The 16959-nt window shown below is 39.1% G+C and overlaps 1 protein-coding gene across 8 annotated transcripts in view; it reads right to left on the bottom strand.

Moving 5' to 3' along the window:
• Positions 1-221: 221 nt before the first annotated feature.
• The window catches only part of cep43 (centrosomal protein 43), an 18501-nt gene continuing 1763 nt past the window's right edge, over positions 222-16959 (bottom strand). The window contains exons 3-22 of one of the 8 annotated variants that reach the window (XM_037749919.1): positions 15440-15493; positions 15310-15364; positions 14362-14450; positions 13706-13828; positions 12900-12929; positions 11043-11099; positions 10873-10943; positions 10650-10711; positions 10249-10310; positions 9289-9345; positions 8920-8961; positions 5618-5808; positions 5299-5355; positions 3231-3305; positions 2476-2553; positions 1685-1827; positions 1392-1466; positions 845-878; positions 481-568; positions 222-394 (exon numbers count right to left, since the gene is read on the bottom strand). In XM_037749919.1, the coding sequence (XP_037605847.1) occupies positions 314-394; positions 481-568; positions 845-878; positions 1392-1466; positions 1685-1827; positions 2476-2553; positions 3231-3305; positions 5299-5355; positions 5618-5808; positions 8920-8961; positions 9289-9345; positions 10249-10310; positions 10650-10711; positions 10873-10943; positions 11043-11099; positions 12900-12929; positions 13706-13828; positions 14362-14450; positions 15310-15364; positions 15440-15493 (1524 nt within the window). In that variant the 3' untranslated portion in view covers positions 222-313. The remainder of the gene's footprint in view (positions 395-480; positions 569-844; positions 879-1391; positions 1467-1684; positions 1828-2475; positions 2554-3230; positions 3306-5298; positions 5356-5617; positions 5809-8919; positions 8962-9288; positions 9346-10248; positions 10311-10649; positions 10712-10872; positions 10944-11042; positions 11100-12899; positions 12930-13705; positions 13829-14361; positions 14451-15309; positions 15365-15439; positions 15494-16959) is intronic. The other 7 variants (XR_005204030.1, XM_037749922.1, XM_037749921.1 and 4 more) reach the window with 7 other exon arrangements.

The following is a 16959-nucleotide window of genomic DNA, read 5'->3' as shown; positions in this document are numbered from 1 at the left end:
CCTTTATCGCCCTGTAGGGTTTCATTTCGTAATAACGACCGGCTCACTGAACATTATCCCGTACGTGTTTCACTGAGTGATGAAGAAGAGTTTTGGTGAAGACCGTGGGCGTTCTCTAACATGGTTCAAATATCCTCCAACACTAAAAACAAAGTGAAACTTTCATCAAACAAACATCCACCTTTTCCGTCAGCAGCGAAATAATTCTGCATAAAACAAACTCTGAATACAAATCACTTTATTTGCTCATTAAAACTGTACAGACTTAAATATTGGAGGATACAAAGAGGTGCATGATGGGAGGCTGCGAGGCTCAGGCCACCTCCTCCATGTAGTCGGCTCCGTGACTCTGACTGAGCTGAGAGACGCTCAGGTCCTGAGTGGTTTCATCCAGCTGCAGAACAAACATCAACATGTGGTTTAACGTTAACATTTTAAAGACACGCAGGTGAAACCTGAACCAGGATCAGATCTGATCACCTTGTCGCTGTTGTCGGGTCCCTCAATAGAAACCTCCTCGATCTCCTCGCCGATGCTGAGCTCACTCTTGGACAGATCTGACCGATGACTGCAACAAACAAATCAACACGATTTTCTCTTTCTGTCAGAGTTTAGATTAATTTCCCTCCAGACAGACGCTGGTTTCTGTTCATGTCTATAAAAATCTACCTGCAGAGACTTAATGATCCATCACAGTTAAAGTTTAGGAAGCTTTAATTTGGGTCAAAGTAACTTTAAAGTACAGCACACTAAAAACTGAATGTGACGAATTCACAGCAAACTGAAATGAACAAAAACCTCTAAGTGTAAAAAACACGCCGAAGAATCACATCGTCAGTCTCACCTGTTAAAGTCATCGTCGTATTCAACATCGTCATCTGTGAGACAAAGTTTGAAAAGGTTCATTTGTGAAGTTAAACATTTTTATGTCTTTAACAAGCATCATTTAATCTCACCACCCCCCTCCGCCGGCTAAAATGAACAAAAACAACTCAACAGAAATCTCATGATTCAACTCTCTGCAGATGACACTCACATTTCTAACTAACAGAAATAAGTAAGCTGAATATCTTTACAGTCAAAACTTTAAAAATGGTTCCCAGATGTGATTAAATCGCTCTGCCTACCGAAGACAGAAGTTACTGAAACAGTTGAAACTGATTCTTGTTTCAAACCTGCCCCGACCACGGCTCTGAAATATCAGTAAGTTAGAATCTATGGCCCCGACCACGACTCTGAAATGTCAGCAAGTTAGAATCTATGGCCCCGACCACGGCTCTGAAATATCAGTACGTTAGAATCTAAAATGCAGAGAACCAGTACAGGGACAAATATTCCTTCACGGCGCTACAGAAGGAGAGATTCTGGAGTTGTGGTGGTTTGAATCATACCTAAATGCTGAGATCCAGTTTTATCATTCGGGGCCTTTGAGTCTCTGAACCCTCTCTCTCTGGAATTCGACGCTCCTGCAGGAAGAAAAAAGTTAAACATGAACTCTCCATCCTGCTTCAGAGAGAAATACCTCTACAGACAAGCTAGCTAGCTAACTAGCTATCGGTAGCTCTATCAGTTGCTATCTGAAGCTATCGGTAGCTATCGGTTGCTATCCCCAGATACCAAAGAGTTACTATCCCCAGTAATGAAAATGGTGGACGGTAACTGTTGAGAACTGTTGAACTCTGACCGTTCTTGCTGTGGCTCTGCTCCGAGGCGCTGCTTCCTCCTCCTCCTCCTCCTCTTCCTCCTCCTCCTCCTCCTCTTCCTCCTCCTGGTCTCTGGGCCTCGGACAGGGACCCTGCTGGACTCCCTCTGGCTCCGGACGCCTTCCTGGGATACAAACAGCACACAGTCAGCTGAGGATGGAGGACTTTAATTACAACATAACACAGATTATTACTCCAATAAATACTGATGACTACTTTACTAAACTACTACTAAATCCACCAACGATTTATGTGCTGTTTCCATGGTAACGCCTCCATTACTGAGTTTTGGTAATGTCAAAAGATAAGGTTATAGATAGTGTAACATGGAAAAGACAATATTAATGTTTTTTTGTAACTCCTATGATTCTTTGTCTTACTTCTATTCGGGGGATGATCGTGCTCTAACTTTTGGAACTACAGTTCCCATGATGCTTTGGGGGATCCATTATGCTGTGGGCTTCAACTTGAGCCCTGTGTTTTAGTCTCCATGAACAGAGTGCTGACTGATCTGAGATCAGCTCGGTGTCTCATGGATTTAAAGACAACTATTACTGGATTATTACTATTACTGGATTACCAGATTACTGTGAGACTGAAGAAAAGTGAAAAACATCAAGATTCTCTGGCAAGTTCTGCAGCGTCTTTTCTCTGTGAGAAGAAGAAGAGTTTTAAAGTATCTTAATCAGCTCCGCCTGCTGTCAAACTACAGTAACTAACTTCCTGTTGTTTTTTTAACACCTGTTCTTTTCATCTCACGTCTGCAGCTCACCTGAGCTCAGAGGTCTGACTGTCTTCAGAGAGACGATCGTCTCTCTCGTCCTCTGAGTCAGCAGCCAGGACAGACAGACTGAGACCAGAGAGACAGAGAGGGGGAAGAGGACAAAGACAAGAAAGGGGACAGAGATGATGAAAGACGGACTCGTCCTCACTTTCTATAGATCACTCTGAGCCTGGAGGTCTACGTCTCAAACTGGTCCCCACAGAGACAGCAGACCGGGACACACAGTGGACCAGGGGGACACTCATGCACACTCATGCAGAACGTGTCTAAACTGAGAGTTCAGGAGCGTTTAGTGTGAATGTAACCGGAGCCCGGAGCCCGGAGCTGCTTGCTGACCCACTTCCTCCTCAGAGATCATTAAAGTTTGATGGAGCCGACAGTGAAATGTAATCGGACTCGGTTACAGTCGTCCTCTGGGACGAGTTCACACCGACGTGGATGCTTGTTTCCTCCACGACGTCAAACACGGTTTACATCACACAGTCAGCTGAGCAGCTCTGGGTTCAGCCTCGCAATGACATCACACATTGGCTGATGACATCACACATTACAGCGGCACAGCGGATGAATCAATGAGAATAAAACTGTGGACTTTAACTGCAGTTAGCTGTTAAACACACTGATGCATGCTGGGAAATCAACAGTTTGTCTCCGGCTGGTCGGTTAGACGGCGTCCACGTGAGCAGCTGTCACCAGCCGTGTTTCACGTGACATCAGACACGATGGCGGCCGTAAAGACTCACTCACTGAGGCTTCTGCCTCGCCTCATGGGGGACACGACCGGCCCAGAGAGACACTCCTCCCTCAGGGGGACAACACTGCAGGGTGAGGAGGGGGGGACGCATAGGTGGAGGAAGGCAGGGAGGACAGGTAGAGAGGACAGATAGAGGACATGTAGAGGACAGGCAGGGAGGACAGGTAGAGGATAGGTAGAGGACATGTAAGACAGAGGGTTAGAAAGGACAGGTAGAGGACAGGTAGAGGACATGTAAGTGAGAAGGTTCGAAAGGACAGGTAGAGGACAGATAGAGAGGACAGGTATAGACAAACGGGTAGAGAGGACAGGTGAAGACAGAAGGCAGGGAGGACAGGTAGAGAGGACAGGGAGAGGACAGGTACAGACAGAAGGATAGAGAGGACAGGTAGAGGACAGGTGAAGACAGAAGGCCAGGGAGGACAGGTAGAGATGCAGGTAGGATATAAGGAGACAAGAAAAGGAAGTACAGTAGAGATATAAAGACATTTAGGACAAAGCACGGACATCAACAGAGAGAGGACAGTGTAAAGACTGGACAGAAAAATCAAAGTAGGAAGAGGAACACCTGGACAGGTAAGACAAGCTCAGAGGGACATACAGGACGCACTGATTTAATCTGGACATTTTCAACACCTCAGCAGCCGGCTTCAAGTCCTCCACCACCATCCCCGTCCCCAAAGGACCAAGAGGAACCACAGGACTTAACCCCGTCTCCCTGACCTCCGTGGTTATGAAGTCCTCGTCCTGTCCCACCTCTAAACCCTCACCAACCCAGTCCTGGACCAGAACCTGGACTCCTCAGGAACCTACACCAGGATCCAGTTTGTACTCCAGCTCTGCCTTCAACACCATCATCTAACACTTCCTGTTCGGCCGGCTTCATCTGTTGATGCGTTTAGCTGCTGATCATCACTTCCTTTATGTACTTCACAATAAAAGCATGTTAATGCAAAAGGCAGAGGACATTTTCTTCTCACTCTATCGGGGGAAGAACAGAGCAAAGAGAAACAGAGGAAGAAGAGAAATAAAAGACAAACTACACAAGAAGTTGAACACAACACGGAGGAGCAGATCTCTGAGAGTCTGAGGAGAAACTGAGACGTGAAACTCTTCAGTGATCCATTAAAAATGCAAAGATGATAGAAAAGTCAGAAACACCACTCTGTTTGGCTTTTGTAAAGGATTATATTTATTTATTACACGGCTTTGTTGAATACTCGATTCTGATTGATCAATCACGGCGTTCTACGGCCTGTTATTTCTTTATAGCAGACCGTTGCTATGTATAACAGACCGTTGCTATGTATAACAGACCGTTGCTATGTATAACAGACCGTTGCTATGTATGACAGACCGTTGCTATGTATGACAGACCGTTGCCATGTATAACAGACCGTTGCTATGTATAACAAACCGTTGCTATGTATGACGGCCGTTGCTATGTATGACAGACCATTGCTATGTATAACAGACCGTTGCTATGTATAACAGACCGTTGCTACAGACGCAGTTCTGATGTCGGACTCTGGCGGACCGTTTTTGTGTTAAAATAATGATTTCTTCAGTAAGTAGCCGTGTAATAAGCAGGATAATGTACAGCTAGCGGGTCATTGTTGTGAAATAAACCCCGACAGGGCGATGATGCCGTCCTGCATCGCCCTGAAGTACATTATCCCTTACATATTACGTATTATTATATTCCTCCATCTCACAGTGTAGATTTATAAACATGTCATGACCTTTTTAATGATTGTCAGAATAAAAAAGAAGTCCATTTTGCAACTAGATTAAGGTTAAAAATAAAACAATCTAACGGGTGTAAACTTGAAACATCAACAAGCAAAGATGTTCAAACCTTCTCTCTACATATTAGAAACTCAAAGTCCACTGACTGAAGGAACCTCACGTCCATGTTGAGCTCAGACTAGATTCATGTCTGTAGTTGGTACACTCTAAAATCAACCCACTGGCTGCAGAAGGCTGTGTGATGTAGTCAAAAGCTCAGGACAGAGCTGCAGTAAGTGGACCTTGAGTTAATCAGTGGTGATACTCACTCTTTCTGACTGTCTGTCCGTTCTGATGAGTCCTTTTCTCCCAGAGGAGAAGCAGGACTTTAAGAGGCAGCAGAGAAACACAGAGAACAGACACTGTGTATACATATATATATATATATATTATAAAGGAGGATTAAACTAAATGTCAAACTATTCTGTTTGAAGTATTACAGTAAATAAAGTGTATAGAGTATATAAAGTATATAAAGAGCAGTCTGGTTAGACGACACATGACCTGGACTGAACCAATCACAGCGAGGCAGCTGATGCAGTAAGAAGGTAAAGGTGAAAGTTGAAAGTGAAAGGTCAGGCGTCTCACCAGCCGTAGGTCTTCTGTGGTTTGGGCAGCGGGTCGTCGAAGAACGAATCCCCGTCGTCGGGGTCGTCCTCCACCTCCAGGTCCAGGTCCAGACGCTCCCTCTGCAGGCCGGCGGAGGAGGACGCCTCGCCGTGTCTGGAGGCCGGCGGCTGGAAGTCCACTTTACCCGGAGACGCCACGCCCTCCGAGTCCTGAGCAAAAAGAAGTATATTTTAATATACAGTATATTATATAAGAGGTGGAAGTCAACTGTTCGTTCCATTGCGACGTCAGCGCCCAGCAGCAGAGCTACGCTTCCGCCATTTTGGACTGAAAGTGACTACCGGACGCCAGTAAAACATCTGCCTACAAAGAGACGTACGAAAGTAAAACTAAATTATTTCTATTCTATTGTCATATTCTACCGAAATGGCCTGTGTTGAACAATAAAATATTATATATATATATATATATATATATAATAAGCGTTTGCAGTCCAAAATGGCGCCAGCGTCTGTTGTAAAAAAAAGAACAGGAGTTTCGTCTCTTTGCCTGAGCGAAGACAATAAGACCAGCTTCAGGTCCAACATGTAGAGCTGCAACAACTAATCAACAACTATTTTGATAATTGATTGATCATTAAAGTTATTTTCATGCAGGAATGTCAGAAAATGCTGTTTTCAGTCTCTTAAACATGAAGATTTGCGCCTTTCTCTGTTTTATATTTCATATTTAACTGAATATCTTTGGCTTTTGGACAAAACAAGACAATTAAAAGACGTCACCTTGGACATTCTCACGATTATTTTAGAAATAATCAGCAGATTAAAGGGACTGTATGTAAGTTTTATATAAACGTGTTTTAATCGTTTTTTTATTGCCAATGTGTGAACAGGTTGTAACCTAACCTAAAAAATGAGACCTTCTGCGACTTTCTGGGTTTCATCTATCAGCCTGTAGACGGCTTTTAACGTGAAGAATGGGGGCCGGTTTTTCTGGGAAAATCCAACGGATGTGACGTCATGCGCGCTCATGAGCGGCTTTAATTTCCGCTCCAGCTACACGGTTAACAGCGAGCAACCACAGCTAACGTTCGGTTAGAATTGGAGTCCGCTAAATGCCAACAAACGACCAGCCTCCACCACAACCGTAAAGAGTCCCTTTAATCACCAACTATTCTGATAATTGATTCATCATTAAAGTCATTTTCAAGCAAAAATGTCAGAAAATGTTGTTTTCAGCCTCTTAAATACGGAGATTTGTGGCTTTTCTCCTTTTTATATTTCATATTTAACTGAGTATCTTTGGGAAAAAACAAGACATTTAAAGACGTCACCTATGACAGAAACTGGGTTGGACGTGTTTCACGATTATTCTAGAAAATAATCGGCAGATTAATCGATAAAGAAAATAATCGTTAGTGTCAGCTAGGGTTTGGAAATATATCAAGATAATATCGACATTGTAATATGAGACTGGATATGTCTTCGATTTTGGATATCGTAATATATCAGGAGCTTTTACAATAAAGTGATGTAAGTAAGTGATGATTCGCCAAAGGCACCAGACTCCATTGAAAACACCTGTCATTTTCTCTCTCCGAACGCTGCTGCTCTACCGCTGCCTTGATTGGTTAGTTTGTTTGTGTTGTTGTGTGACTTTAGTGAATCTGAATTATTCCTTTAAAACACCAAAATTGCTGTTTTTGTGAATGGAGTCTGGTGGCTTTGAAGAGAGCATAGATAGCGGCTTCAGTTCCCCGTCAGAAAGGGCTGTCTGACAGCTTTGCTTTGCTCCAAACTCCATCTATTGTAGGTAACACACCGACTGTGGTTCAGTACCTCATACTACTATCCCTTCACTCTTGTAATGGTGCAGCCTGATTTAGTAAATCAGTGGTTACTTCATGAGGAGTTGCTGTGACGTCACTGTTCCAGTTAATTGGGCTGATCAAACACAGTTTCCTTCCACACAGTCAGACTGGTTATTCTCAGGCAACGAGTTTCTGAAATCTGAAATCGAGTTTCACTCCCACTTAAACTGGCAGTGAAGTCACAGAGCAACGTGTATACTAATGTGTTCACGTCGAGCTCTCCACCCTGTGTGTGTTTTATACGTTATGTTGGTGGTTTCTCCGTTAATATATCCGCCCGCGCTCTCACTCTAATGTCATCGGTCTAAAAACATTTACCAAATGATGGTTATTATAAAGAGTTACCATTAAGTCCATATATGTACTTAGGTGGTTGATATCAGTGTGTGTGTGTGTGTGTGTGTGTGTGTGTGTGTTCACATCTGAGGTTTAAAGAGTTAACAGATCTGGATTCAGGTTTCTGAAACACTAGTTCAGCCCCGTCCTGATCGCTTGGCCCCCAGATGTTCTGTTGGCAGCGTTGTAGAGAACCACAGTATGACTGCTGGTTAGGGATGCTCATTCTGAACAAATGTCTTAATCAATAACCGACCCTCGTTAACCGATTATTAACCGTTAACCGACAATATTTGTGCCTCGCGCCAGCTGCAGTGTTGGAGCACAACAGACAACTGAGTCACCAGTTCACCGTCCGGGAGCGTTAACTCAGCAGCTACGATGCTGCGTGTAGTGTCGCGGACATGCAGCCACTTTCCCAGTAAAAGTCTCCACCGCACATTTAGTTTAGTTTAGCAGGTTGTCAGCTGCGTGTCTGCCCGGCATAACGACACTCTGTCTGCTGGAATTAACGATAGCGATTGTCTGATAAACAGTGTGTGTATTTGTGCTACGTTAGCAGCTCTAGCATAGCTGGAGGCTTCTTGCTCGCCGCCACCGCCACACACATACAGTCTGTCAGCGCGACGTAACTTTAGCGAGTTTCCAACAGACCGTGTGTGTGTGGCGGCAGTGAGTGTGAGGTTGTAGGTGGCGTTATAGCTGTGAACGTAGGTGTAGCAGTGTACAACTCCTCCGCTCCGCTCAAGCGAGCCAGAGACCAGAGCCGACTTCCTGTATCCTGCAACTCCGGCTCCGTCTCTTAAGGTGGACTGTTAAGGTGGACCAGCTTTTCTCCTTAAAGTGACGAGCCGCTCCTCTTAACCGTTTTAACCGATAGCGTTAAAGCGGTTAAAATGCTTAATGTCGGTTAATGGTTAAACGGTTAATTATGAACATCCCTACTGCTGGTACCCAACAAGTGTGAAGTAGATTAGATGAACAGTTCTTTAGATAAGTGAAGGACACAGACAGACAGACGGCGGTTTCTATCTTTATAGTAGATTATTAGATAAAGGAATGAGATGTGGAAGTCAGCGTTAGTGAGCAGAGGAGCTATTCTTTCGGTTGTTACCTTGGCTGCTGTCTGACTCTGTCCTCCTTTATATCTGGGGATCTGTGCACGACAGGGACACAGCAGCTATCAGCACACCTCACACTGACCCTTTATCTACCGGATGTTACACAGGGAGGCGGGGGGGTTCACAAAAGGATTTTGGGGCTTTTGCGTCCGCTAAACCTGCACCAATAAGACAAGAAGAAACCTCATATTTCTCTCAAAACACCTCGAATGGTGAAATGCATCCTCTAAAGTGAAAACACCGGCCAAATTAAACTACGTTAAAAATGGAAATTAAAGACTGAAGAGACATCACAGAGCTCAGCAGCAGCAGTAGTGACACTCAGCTAACGTTGAGAGGTCAGCAGGTGAAAGTGAACGTACCTTACTGACAGGTGGAGAGTTGATCTTGTCCTCAGGACCATCAGAGTCCTGATCCACCTGAACAGAGACGACAGTTTCAGACGTCACAACAGGAAACGCTTACTGTTAATGTATTCATTTATTAACAACACTAAAGAGTCTGATGGGAACAAAACACATCAATATATATATATATATGGAGGACGGAACCTGCCAAAATAAAAAAGAAATGAATAAATAAATAAATGACTCGATAAATAAATGTCATTAAATATATCAAAAATACTATTAAAAATAAATGTAGCCATTAATTAATCTTTAATTATTTTTCTTTGTATTAATTCCCTTATCTATTTACTCTTCTGTTTAATTTTCCCTTCTGTGTATTTTGTATAATTTGTTTGTTTTAAAATGTAATTATTTATTTTTGCATTTATGTTTATTTATTCATTTATTTTTTATTTTTGCACTTATTTTTGCATTCATTTAAAATTCGTTTTTAAATGTGTTCATTCATGTTTTAATTTATGTATTTATTTATTAATTTATATTAATTTTAAAATGTATTTATTTTTGCATTTATTTAAAATTTGTTTTTAAATGTGTTCATTCATGTTTTAGTTTATGTATTTATTTATTTCACTTATTTATTTCCCCAAACATATCTATTTCTGTATTATTTTCTTTATATTAGTAAAGAGAATAGTTCTGAAACCATTTTAATATTATGTGTGGTATATTTAATGGCATATTAATTTATTTAGCGAGTTATTTATTTATTTATTTTGGCAGCTTCCGTCCTCCCCCCCAAAAAAACTTGAAGGATAAAATAAAAAACAAACAGAAGGGAACAGATATACAGAAAGTGTATTTTATATTTCTTAAATATGTTATATCACAAATGTCCCTTTGCATTTCACCCCCAGAAGATGTTGGAGCGCTCCTTTAAATCACTGCATGATAAGTGAATAACTAACTCACCACACTTCTGCACTGGGAGAAGAGACGCTTGTAAAATCCCACAAACACCTGGAAGTCTATCGCTGTCAAACCAAACACACAACAACAGACATGACAACAGTAAATAATAGTAAGCAAGAGGTGTCAGCTGATATCTAACTGCCTTTAATGTTTGTTTTTATAATATAATAATAAGGTCGATGTTCACTCCTTCCTAGTTTGGGCCTTTTAGTTCCTGTGAAGTGAAATGTTAAAGCTCCAGCAGCATACAGAGATATTTGAGACAACGGTTTGTGTTTCTACATGACAGGAAGCAGCTCATAAAGACAGTATTTTTCCCAGTTTGAGTCCTCAGTCCTGATCGGTCAGCTGTCCATCAGTACCGAGGTGTCAGATGGTGTTATTAGTATTATTAATCTTACTTTTAGAGAAGGTCTTGTCTGCAGCTCTGAGCTCATCAGTGATGAACCTCTCCAACATGTTCCTGCAGGTCACAAAAATTACAGGGACTTTTACTTTGGACAATATCTAAATTAATACAGTAAAAATGTTTTAGCATGTATGTAGCTAGAGACATTCAGAGTGGCTCAGCAACTTTATTTATAATAAATAAACGGTTAATATCTGTCAGTGTGTGTTTCCTACTTGTTCAAACTGGGGAACAGATCTGTGAAGACGCTCTTCAGATCTTCTTTTACCACCGAGCCGCTCCCGTCCTGAAGGACAACAACAACAACTATCAGCCTCAACAAAGCCGGCCGTGATTGGCCAGAGACTGATGACATCACAAACACATAAAGGTGTTGAGCGCTCACCTTGTCGTAAAAGTCAAACTTCTTCCGAGCGAGTGAGATCTGTTTCTGAGACGGTTCCTACGAGAGAGACAGAGAAACAAGAAGCTGCAGCTGAACGCAGAAATATCTTCTTTTAATAAATGTATTTAGTTCAAGTCATAAAACTATGGAAGACAGAAGCTGCCAAAATAAATAAATGACTCGATAAATAAATTAATATGACAAATAATATTAAAAATAAATGTAGGCATGAATTAATTGATCAAATGTGACATGAATTTATATTTCCGTTTAAATTTTCTTCTTTATTTATTTATCTTTGTATTAATTCCCTTATTTATTTATTAACTCTTCTGTTTAAGTAAGTTTGGGGAAATAAAGAAGGGGTTTAATGCAAAGGAAAAATCGTGCATAAATAAATTCATAAATATATGCATAAATACATAAATAAATACACATTTAAAAATTAATAAAAAATAAACAAAAAAATAATTAATTAATAGATAGATAAATAAATAAGTAAATAAAAAAGAAATGCAAAAATAAATGAATAAATTTAAAAAATACTAAAAATAAATAGTGGGTGAAATGCAAAGGGGAAATCATGCATAAATAAATATATAAATAAATGCATAAATACATACATCAAAAATGCATATAAATAAATAAAACCGAATGCAAAAATAAATAAATGCATAAATAAATAAATGCAAAAGTAAATAAATAAATAATAAATGTAAAAATAAATGCAAAATAAATAAATACATTTAAAAATTAATTCCCTTATTTATTTATATTCTTATTTAAATGTCCTTTTTATTTATCTATTTATTTATAATAATTTGTATTATTTTTTTTAGTTTTGGTGAACAAAACTGAAAATATTATTCTTATTACAAGTCGTACTAGAAGCACATGTGGTAGTAGTAGTCTTCAGAAAGATAACTACTACTACTATTAGTAGTAGTAGTAGTAGTAGTAGTCTTCAGAAAGATACACATCAATACTGTTTGAATATGAAACCACATCTCACGATTCATCCTGGAAACTCAAATTTTCTACTGCTTGATTTTGAGTACAAAAGTAAAATTAAAGTCTAAATTATCATGTAATTGTTGTCATTCATTGCTTATAGATAAAACTCTAAGTATACTTTCTGAATGTTAAATAGTCCATCTGCTCACTTATCTAATAATCTATTATTTATCTATTTTATTTGGTTTTATTTCTTGTGTGCATTAGTCTTGTTTGTTTTAGTGTACATGTCTCCATATTCTTTTTAAGAATCAGTATTTAATCAGTTATAGTAGTAGCGGTAGTAGTATTTATAATACCAGAGGTACTATTAGTAACAGTAGTATTACTGTAGTAACAGAAGAAGTCATAGAATAAATCGTATCTGCATGATTAGGAATTAAGAAAATGGTAATGTGAGTTGATATTACTATTAATCCTGAGCTGTCACTGCAGCAGAGTGATGGCAGTACTAGTACTAGTGGCAGTAGTAGTGCTAGTTGTAGTGGTAGTAGTAGTACTAGTAGTAGTAGCAGCAGTTGTAGCAGTAGTAGTACTCGTTGTAGGGGTAGTAGTAGTACTAGTAGTAGTAGCAGCATTTGTAGCAGTAGTAGTACTCGTTGTAGGGGTAGTAGTAGAACTGGTAGTAGTAGTAGTAGTAGCAGCAGCAGCAGCAGTTGTAGTATTAGTAGTAGTGTCTGAGTCTAAGCTTCAACAGTGGAAACCAGGACACAGTGAGATCAACAGGAAACCAAAGCTGCACTTCCTCCATCTCTACTGTCAGACCTCCACCACTGACCCAGATCACAACACACACACTGAAACACACACACACACACACACAGAAACACACTGTCAGCTCACCTTGAGGATGTTTCTGTCTCCCTGTTCAAACTACAAGACGCCACAAACAGGAAAGAAATTATAAAATCAGACCAAACCATCAGAGAATCAATAAACAATAAACACAGTATGAAGATCACATTGAACAGGCCAACGGCAGCAGAGACATCACTGTACTGTAAAAGTGTACAAGGGTTTAGAACATGATGATAGAAGTATATGACGGTCATCCCCATGCTCTATTATGTTTCATAAGTTGTTGCAGCAATTTGTGGGTTGATACCATTTGTTACACAGATTTGGTGCTAAATTTAACCATTTTTTACCACCTGAGAATTAATAAAAATGATCAATAATCCCTCCAAAATGCCACATTAAGACACCAAGACCTTGAGGAACACCATAGAAAAAGCCACGCTGTGATTTGGTTTCAAAAACTTTTGACATTTGGAGATTTCTGCATTTTTCGGCGATTGGTTCGCGAGCACTTCTGTTGTGTAAACTGCTCAGAAACCCCCTTATTGTCAATCTAGCTACCGCCTCTGAAAGACACTAAAGCCGGGCGGGATCGCGGGTGTCTCAGAGGGTTAATGGACTGATGGTTTCAGCTGTACTTGTATAAACTGTTGGGGAGTTTAATTTATAACAAAACATCATGTTTTATAAACTCTTCGTGTGTTTTAATTTGTAAAGAAACTAAATCTGTCAGATAAATGTAGTGAAGTAGAAGTACCTCAAATGTGTACTTGAGTAAATGTACTTAGATCGCAGTAGCATTTAGTGGGCGTTAGAGGAAGTGAAGCTGATTGGTTGATCATCAGTCTCACCTCGGTCGGTTTGTGTCGTCCTCTCCGGACCAGCTCCAGCAGCAGGGGGGACTTCCTGTTCACCTCGGACTCTGACAGACCCAGATCTTTGCAGACCAGGTCCCGACTGTCCAGGCTGTTCAGCTGCAAACACACAAACATCATCAGAACAGGAGAGGAAACGTCTCATTTAACAGCAGATCAGATATTTAACACTGGCTCTACACGTTTATTTAACGTGTTTTCATTCTGCAGATAATCAACATTTGGTTTGTTATTTTACATTATAATCATGTGATTGGCTGCTGAACAGAAACATTTTAAAGAAACAAACTATTTAATTCACATTATTTGTTTATTATTCAAACGTATTTTAAGCTCATTTAAAAGTAGTTTTCAGCAGCTGTTCCGGAGTCCCTGAATGCACCAGTGTTGACTGAATATTCAGGCTACTGGAAGAGAGTCATCATTTAGTTATAATTTACTTCAGTATGAAATAATTCATTCTTTTACAAGAATGTCTGTGCCGTTTGATTGTTAGAAACCAGAAACCGGACGCCAGCAGACAGGATGGAGGTTACGATAGCGTGTGATGTAAGTGTGACAGCCACAGACCACAGAGACAAGCCTCCGAGTCACACCGTGGTCACGCCACGTCTCTGCGTCTTCACACTCACCGAGTTGATCTCCGGCTGGAACACGGCGAGGCTGAAGTCCAGGTTAAAGACCTGCAGGAAGTCCACGATCAGACTGGCCACCAGGCGGCCTGCAGGGAGACAACACAGAGTCAGGACCGGCACCTGAACGCAACGTCACAGCTAACTGAGCACGTTAATCAGGACCGGCACCTGAACGCAACATCACAGCTCACTGAACACGTTAACGATTAGGATTGCAGACATGCAGAGAAATGAAGGTCAACAAGCCCGGTCAAGTTTTATTAATAATAATAATAATAATAATATTAATAATAATAATAATAATAATAATTTTATTCTTTACAAAAGAAAAAATAAATGCAACAAACAAGGGCAGAAATTAGACAATAAGAGGACAGTAGATGCTAAAATATATAAGTGAATTAAAAAATTTAAAGAGACCATTAAGAATAATATAAATTAATTAGTAAAAAAAACAACAACAAAAAAAAAAAAATTTAAATGCATAATAATAAATAGCAATAGCAATAAATTAATTGTGTTATTGTTTCGGCAGTTTCCGTCCTTCATATCGCACTGGAGTTTATTCAGAAAATTAATTTTATTTCAGTTTTTCTTTCTAAAGCAGCAGTTTTCTACATAAAAATACAACAACTCAAAGGACCCTCTGAATGTGAACCCAGTCTGGTTCTGAACCCGGTCTGGTTCTTCAGATCCACTTGAGTCCTGCTGGTTTGAGGGCTCACAGCTCCACCCAGTGGTGGCAAACAGGAACTACAACAACTCCTCAGCTCCAGAGGCTGAAGCCCTCTCATCACCGAACACATCTGTCTATACCAAACTACATCATAACAACATACAGAGAGACACGAGACTGTTTATCCACAACGAGACCAGCTGAGTGAAGGAAGAACAAACTGAACAGGAAAGAGTGGAAGAGTCCATAAAGGAGAATAAATGACTCACCGTCTTTGCTGTTGAGACATTTCTTCAGGTTTTCATTGATCAGAGGAGTTTTGTTCTGAAAGAAATTAATAATAAAGTTAACGTGAGCTTCAGTGAAACATCAGGACATGATGATTAAGTAAATGTTCACCTCCAGTTTGTCCTGCTCCTCCATTGCCAGGAACACTGCAGCCCTCATCTCTGCCTGCAGGAGGAAACAAGTGAGTCAGACAGGTGATGGTTTATGAGCAGTTCATGACAAATGACTTTAACAGCCACAATATTATTAGGGCTGGGACGAATCAACTATCTCCTGATTCAATACTATCACGATACTTGGGTATCGTAAGTATGGCGATTCGATATTACAATTTATTGTGATTTTTGTTAACTTTCTTAACACTAGATCATGGGAACATGTTGAAATAATTTATATTATATTTTCATCGTGCAGAGAATTAAATATTTTTAATTTTTCAGTTCATTTTTTGAATTTTTCTAAGATTTTGTCTGATAATTTATTAATATTTTTCTGATATTTTACCAATGTTTTTCGGATATGTTATTAATATTTTTTCGGATATTTTACTTATATTGTTGGATATTTTATTATTTTACTAATAATTAAGTTGGAGCTCATTTTATTTATTTTGTGGATATTTTAGGAATATTTTTCGCATATTTTACCAAGATTTTGTCTGATAATTTATTTTCATTTTTCGCATATTTTACCAATGTTTCTCAGATATGTTACAAATATGTTTTAGGATATTTTACAATTTTTTATCTGATACTTTAATAATATTTGTCTGCTATTTTACTAATATTGTTTGGATATTTAAATATTTTTTATTTTACTAATATTTAAGATGGAGCTCATTTTAATTACTTTATATGCTGCTGGTAGTTTAATCTATAATAATACATCAGCATTTATTAGTTTATTAGATTCTGTTTTAATAATCTGAATTTCTTAAGAAACTTAAGTTAGAAAAAATATATGTAGTAGAGTTAAAAAGTACAATATTTACTCTGAGATGTAGTGGAGAGATAAGATAAGAGATCAGATATTCCTTTATTAGTCCCGTAGTGGGGAAATGTGCAGTGTACAGCAGTAAAGGGGATAGTGCAAAAAACAAGATGCATCAGCTAAGTAAAAAAATAGCTAAACAAAGTGTAACAAAATATGAACCATTTAAATAGAAGAAAGTATAAAAATAGGAGCAGTATATACAGCATTGTCAATAAACAGACTATTAACAAAATTGCACAAGTGGAAAATGATATTGCAGTAAAAGTAGAATGTAGTAAAAAAATGGAAATACTTTAGTATGTTAGGTTTTAGGATATTTTAAAAAATTGTGTCTGATACTTTAATAATATTTGTCTGCTATTTCACTTATATGGTTTGGATATTTAAATATTTTTTATTTTACTAATATTTAAGATGCAGCTTTATATGCTGCTGGTAATTTAATCTATAATAATACATCAGCATTTATTAATTTATTCGATTTTGTTTTAATCATCTGAATTTGTAAAGAAAAAATAAATGTAGTAGAGTAAAAAGTATTTACTCTGAGATTTAGTGGAGTAAAAGTAAAGAGTAGCAGAAAATGGAAATACTCAAGTAAAAGTAACTAAATTGTACTTTAGTACAGTAACGTTACT

The sequence above is a fragment of the Sebastes umbrosus genome, chromosome 18 (assembly GCF_015220745.1).
Source record: "Sebastes umbrosus isolate fSebUmb1 chromosome 18, fSebUmb1.pri, whole genome shotgun sequence".
In the NCBI taxonomy this organism is placed as follows: domain Eukaryota; kingdom Metazoa; phylum Chordata; class Actinopteri; order Perciformes; family Sebastidae; genus Sebastes; species Sebastes umbrosus.
The sequence above is the reverse complement of the archived record's forward strand: the minus strand, read 5'-3'. Positions and strand labels throughout refer to the sequence as shown.